This window comes from Suricata suricatta, chromosome 1 (assembly GCF_006229205.1).
Source record: "Suricata suricatta isolate VVHF042 chromosome 1, meerkat_22Aug2017_6uvM2_HiC, whole genome shotgun sequence".
Taxonomy (NCBI): Eukaryota; Metazoa; Chordata; class Mammalia; order Carnivora; family Herpestidae; genus Suricata; species Suricata suricatta.
This window is the reverse complement of record NC_043700.1, coordinates 136281070-136285111: the sequence shown is the minus strand read 5'-3', so window position 1 is coordinate 136285111 and position 4042 is coordinate 136281070. Positions and strand designations below refer to the sequence as shown.

Here is a 4042-nt window from a genome sequence, read left to right as displayed (position 1 = left end):
GAACTGAGAGTTGAAGGGGAAGGGGGAGGGGGGAAAAGAGGTGGTGGTGATGGTGGAGGGCACTTAAGGGGAAGAGTACTGGGTGTTATATGGAAAACAATTTGACAATAAAATATTATGGAAAAAAAAGATACAAAAACTGTAAAAAAGAAAAATTTTTTTAAATAAATAAAAAATAAAAAAAAATTCTGTCTCTAAAAACCCAAACCTGGGTCGTCTCTAAACTGAGGACCTGCTCCAGTGCTCCTTTTCTGTCATCACCTTTAAAATGAAATATTTAGCAAAATACAATAAAATCATTAAGAGTTTAACAATGCAAGATTTTTTTGATAGGTAAAACTTAAACTTAGCTGTGCCCCGCCTAGGGAACGAAAGCTGAGTAGTCATTACAAGTGTCACGTTCATAGAAGATACCACCAGTAAGCAGTGCGTCCCCGTGGCAGATCTTGTACCCCTCGTGTTACAGACAGCCTTCGATAAGAAGGGGAGGCTCTGGGCACCACTCCCATCCTCTTCCTATGGTCTGTAAACTTCTAAGTATCGCCAACTTAAAGATCTCCAAGCATCGTAAAAAACAACTGAGGCCTAGCTAAAAGCTTTTATCTAACTACCTGTCTCTCCAGTTTAATAACTTGGTGTTTATGTTTTTAGGAACATAGCTACAGTGTAATGGACAGTCCAAAGAAACTTAAACATAAATTAGATCATGTGATCAGCGAGCTAGAGGATACCAAGAAAAGTCTGCGGAATGTTTTAGACCGAGAAAAACGTTTCCAAAAATCATTGAGGAAGACAATCAGGGAATTAAAAGACGAATGTCTCATCAGCCAAGAAACAGCAAATAGACTGGAAGCTTTCTGTTGGGAGTGTTGTCAGGAGAGCATAGAAAGAGACTATATTTCATGAAGTAATTCCATGTTATATTCTGCCTAAAGTTAACATTGGTACAGTTTTTTAGAAAATAATTCTCATTTACCATTATTAAATAATATTCATCAGTTAGAGTGCTTCTTTGGATCTTCTGTAGCATTATACATTTAGTTGTTTCGAAGATTTGCAGACATTTGTGCTAATTATCATGTTTTTGTGTGATATGTGACAATTATGTTCTTAAAGACCTAAACTAGTGCCAGTTTACTATTGTAAGATGTTAAAAGCTTAAAAAGATTCCACAGGACTTAGGACATGATATCAAATTAGTCCCATTCAATAGGGGTAGTAGGAATCGGGCCCTGCTTCGGCAGTATCAGAGTTTTGGCTTCAAAGGAGTACGTTTACTTATGTATGCTTTATGATAAGTACAATGAATTGTACTTTAAATGTGTTTTACTACAAAGCAGAATTCATTTATAACACATGGCCCCCTTGGATCCAACCCAAGGGTTTATTATTTGTTACCAATAATACCAAAAGATGACCCGCCATCCCCTAGTGCCAACCTTGAGAATAGCACTTGGTGCAGATCTGTGGGCTGTTAAAAGTTGCTCAGAGCCAAGCTGGGAAGACCTCTGATGAGGTCGTGGTTTTCAGTACACACGTCCTCCCCTCTGCCTTCTTGGCTAGGAGTACTTCCATATAACCGGCAGAGGTCTAAAATGCCAAAAAAACAAGGGTCGTAAATCTGATTTTTAAATGGTTGGTTGCTGACAGTGGTTCTGAACATTTTGTTTCATTATAAAGGAATCCCTTCAAAATCTAAATGCTATTACTAGCTGAATATTTTTAAAGCTCCTTTGTATTTTATAGAAAGTAATATTGCCAACATTTCTAAAATACAAAATATAGGTGAAATCATTAGAAAACTATGACCCATCCAGGTGTAATAAGAACTGGAGGAAGGCTTAGAATATTTTCCTATAGTTAGGAGAGTAGATTACTATCCAAAGGCTTTTATTTAAAGAAATAGCTAAGTAAAGCAGCAGCTTTAGAATAGCTTCTTACTGAATATACGAAAGAATGACGCTTAGCTGTCTTCTGATCCAAGTGTCAGAAATCTAGCTTTTCTCCTAATTTCTTACTAAAAACAACTGAAATTAAGAGTCATTACCTGTGGATTAGAATTAAAAGTACTAGTTGAAAGCCAAACTCTACTTTTAAGCACATGTACATATCCAAACCTACTCAGATATCTATGCGCTAGTAGTTAGGATTTGAGGATCAGTTGTTTCCGTGTGTTAACTAGACATGAGTTGCAATTTGTGCTAAAATGTTCATGGAAGTTTCATTTGTGTTATATCGTCAGCAAGGATATAGTCACTTGAATTTCCTTTGTATTTAAGAATTTTCTGTGTGTTGATGTCTGTTATATTTGTATGTGGGATTCCAAACCTTCCCCCTAAATTGGAATTTTCCCACGTTTGAGAGGTCAGCATTAGGCTAAGAAGAAACACTGAGGTCATATCTTTTTACTACCTAAAAAAATCTCAGTAGCTACCCATTATTTATTTTAGTTATTTAATTTTAACTCATAGTGGACATTCTAATGGGAAGTTTGGGTACAGTCTTAGATTTTATGAAGGTACTATGATAGAAATGGAGACTGTTTCTGAGTATAAAAATTAAAGTCAGTGGACAATGGAGAACAGTAGGATAGATCCAAACAAAATAGGTCCAAATTCAAGCTCTCTACTGGCTGCTTAAAATAATTCCAGCCTGGGAGACCTTCCAAGAGTCCAGTCCCCATTTGTGCCACAGTCACAGTGGCCACGGTCACTTTTGCTACTTTTGCTCACAGTGAATGCAGCCCTTGTCTTCTTTGTCATTGGTCTTAGAAACAGTGAGAGATAGTTAACTGAGAGCAAAATCTTGGCATCATCAAGCACCCAGAGCTACTCATTTGCTCTTTATTCTTATGGAGAAATGATTACCAACAGAAATCTGACATAAGAAACCAGGCTCTCCCCACCTGCCACCCAGAACAAATGCCTAGATGCAGTGAACCCCTCAGGCCTCTGTTCCAGATACTCCAGCCTGGCTCAGTGAGGAACTGACCTGTGCAGAGCAGATCAGGGACCCCATCCAAAAGTTCCTCAAGCGGCTGAGACCAGCCTGAGGATTTCAGTTTGCTTTAAAGCTTAGCATAGACTCTGGATCCTAGAACAAACCAATACACCAGTTCAGCCTCAGCACCAAATAAGGTACAAAGGACTTGACATGGCATTTTTCTCCACATCAAGTTTAAATCTCTGGAAATAGACGTTGGTTGCTAAGGATAATCACAATTATACCACAGTCTTTGAGAAAAGATGAAGAGTATTAGAATATATATGTAGTTTTAATAAAAAGGCAAAATATTACAGAAATAATTGAGGAACAAAGAATCCATTATACATCTGAAAAATAAAATATTTTCTCCAATAATGCACTGTACATGGTTTTTATACAGTTATTCAATAAAATGAGCAGAGAAAAATGAAGAGTATATATACTGTGGTTTTGCTTTAATCTCCTCTGCATTTTTTTCCTCCACCAATCACTCCAAAATCATAGAGTCGGCTCGGTTAGGTGACCCAAGTGACAGACCTGCTTTTACCACAATGTGGATGTGCCATAGAGCCCTTTCCCGCTTGTGCCTCACCCAAACTGGCACCTTTTTATGTCACCCAGTATAATAGCTGAGAGCAGTATTTTTAGGTGTGAAATATGCTCCCTTCAAAATCCAAAAAGGCCTGTTAGCCATCGTGCTTCCCTCCTCATAGTGGGAGAGGCAAGTTATAATAATTTGTCTTTTACTTCAGAGAGGATGTCCTAGCATGCCGTGCTTACTGGACACTCTGCACCCCAAATTTTACTGATATGTCATATGCGTTGTCAAACTCAGTGCTTCTAGAGGGAAGATCAAAGGTATAATTGGCTCCTCCATTGGGTTATTGGGGAGAAGGTGATGGTCGGTGATCTGCACGTGGAGGGGGCGGGGGCTTTCTGCACCAGTGCCTGCCTTCTCCGCGGGCCTCATGGTCATCTTTTCATATTGCTTCCTCACACTAAACATCTCTACTTTTTTTTAATGTCTTTATTTTATTTTGAAAGAGAGAGAATCAGA

At 38.3% G+C, this 4042-nt stretch overlaps 1 protein-coding gene across 3 annotated transcripts in view; it reads left to right on the top strand.

Moving 5' to 3' along the window:
• THAP6 (THAP domain containing 6) overlaps window positions 1-3421 on the top strand; it is a 17208-nt gene extending 13787 nt beyond the window's left edge. For all 3 annotated transcript variants that reach the window (XM_029944859.1, XM_029944858.1, XM_029944861.1), the window contains one exon: window positions 652-3421. In XM_029944859.1, coding sequence (XP_029800719.1) covers window positions 652-906 — 255 coding nt within the window. In that variant the 3' untranslated portion in view covers window positions 907-3421. The remainder of the gene's footprint in view (window positions 1-651) is intronic.
• The last annotated feature ends 621 nt before the right edge of the window (window positions 3422-4042 follow it).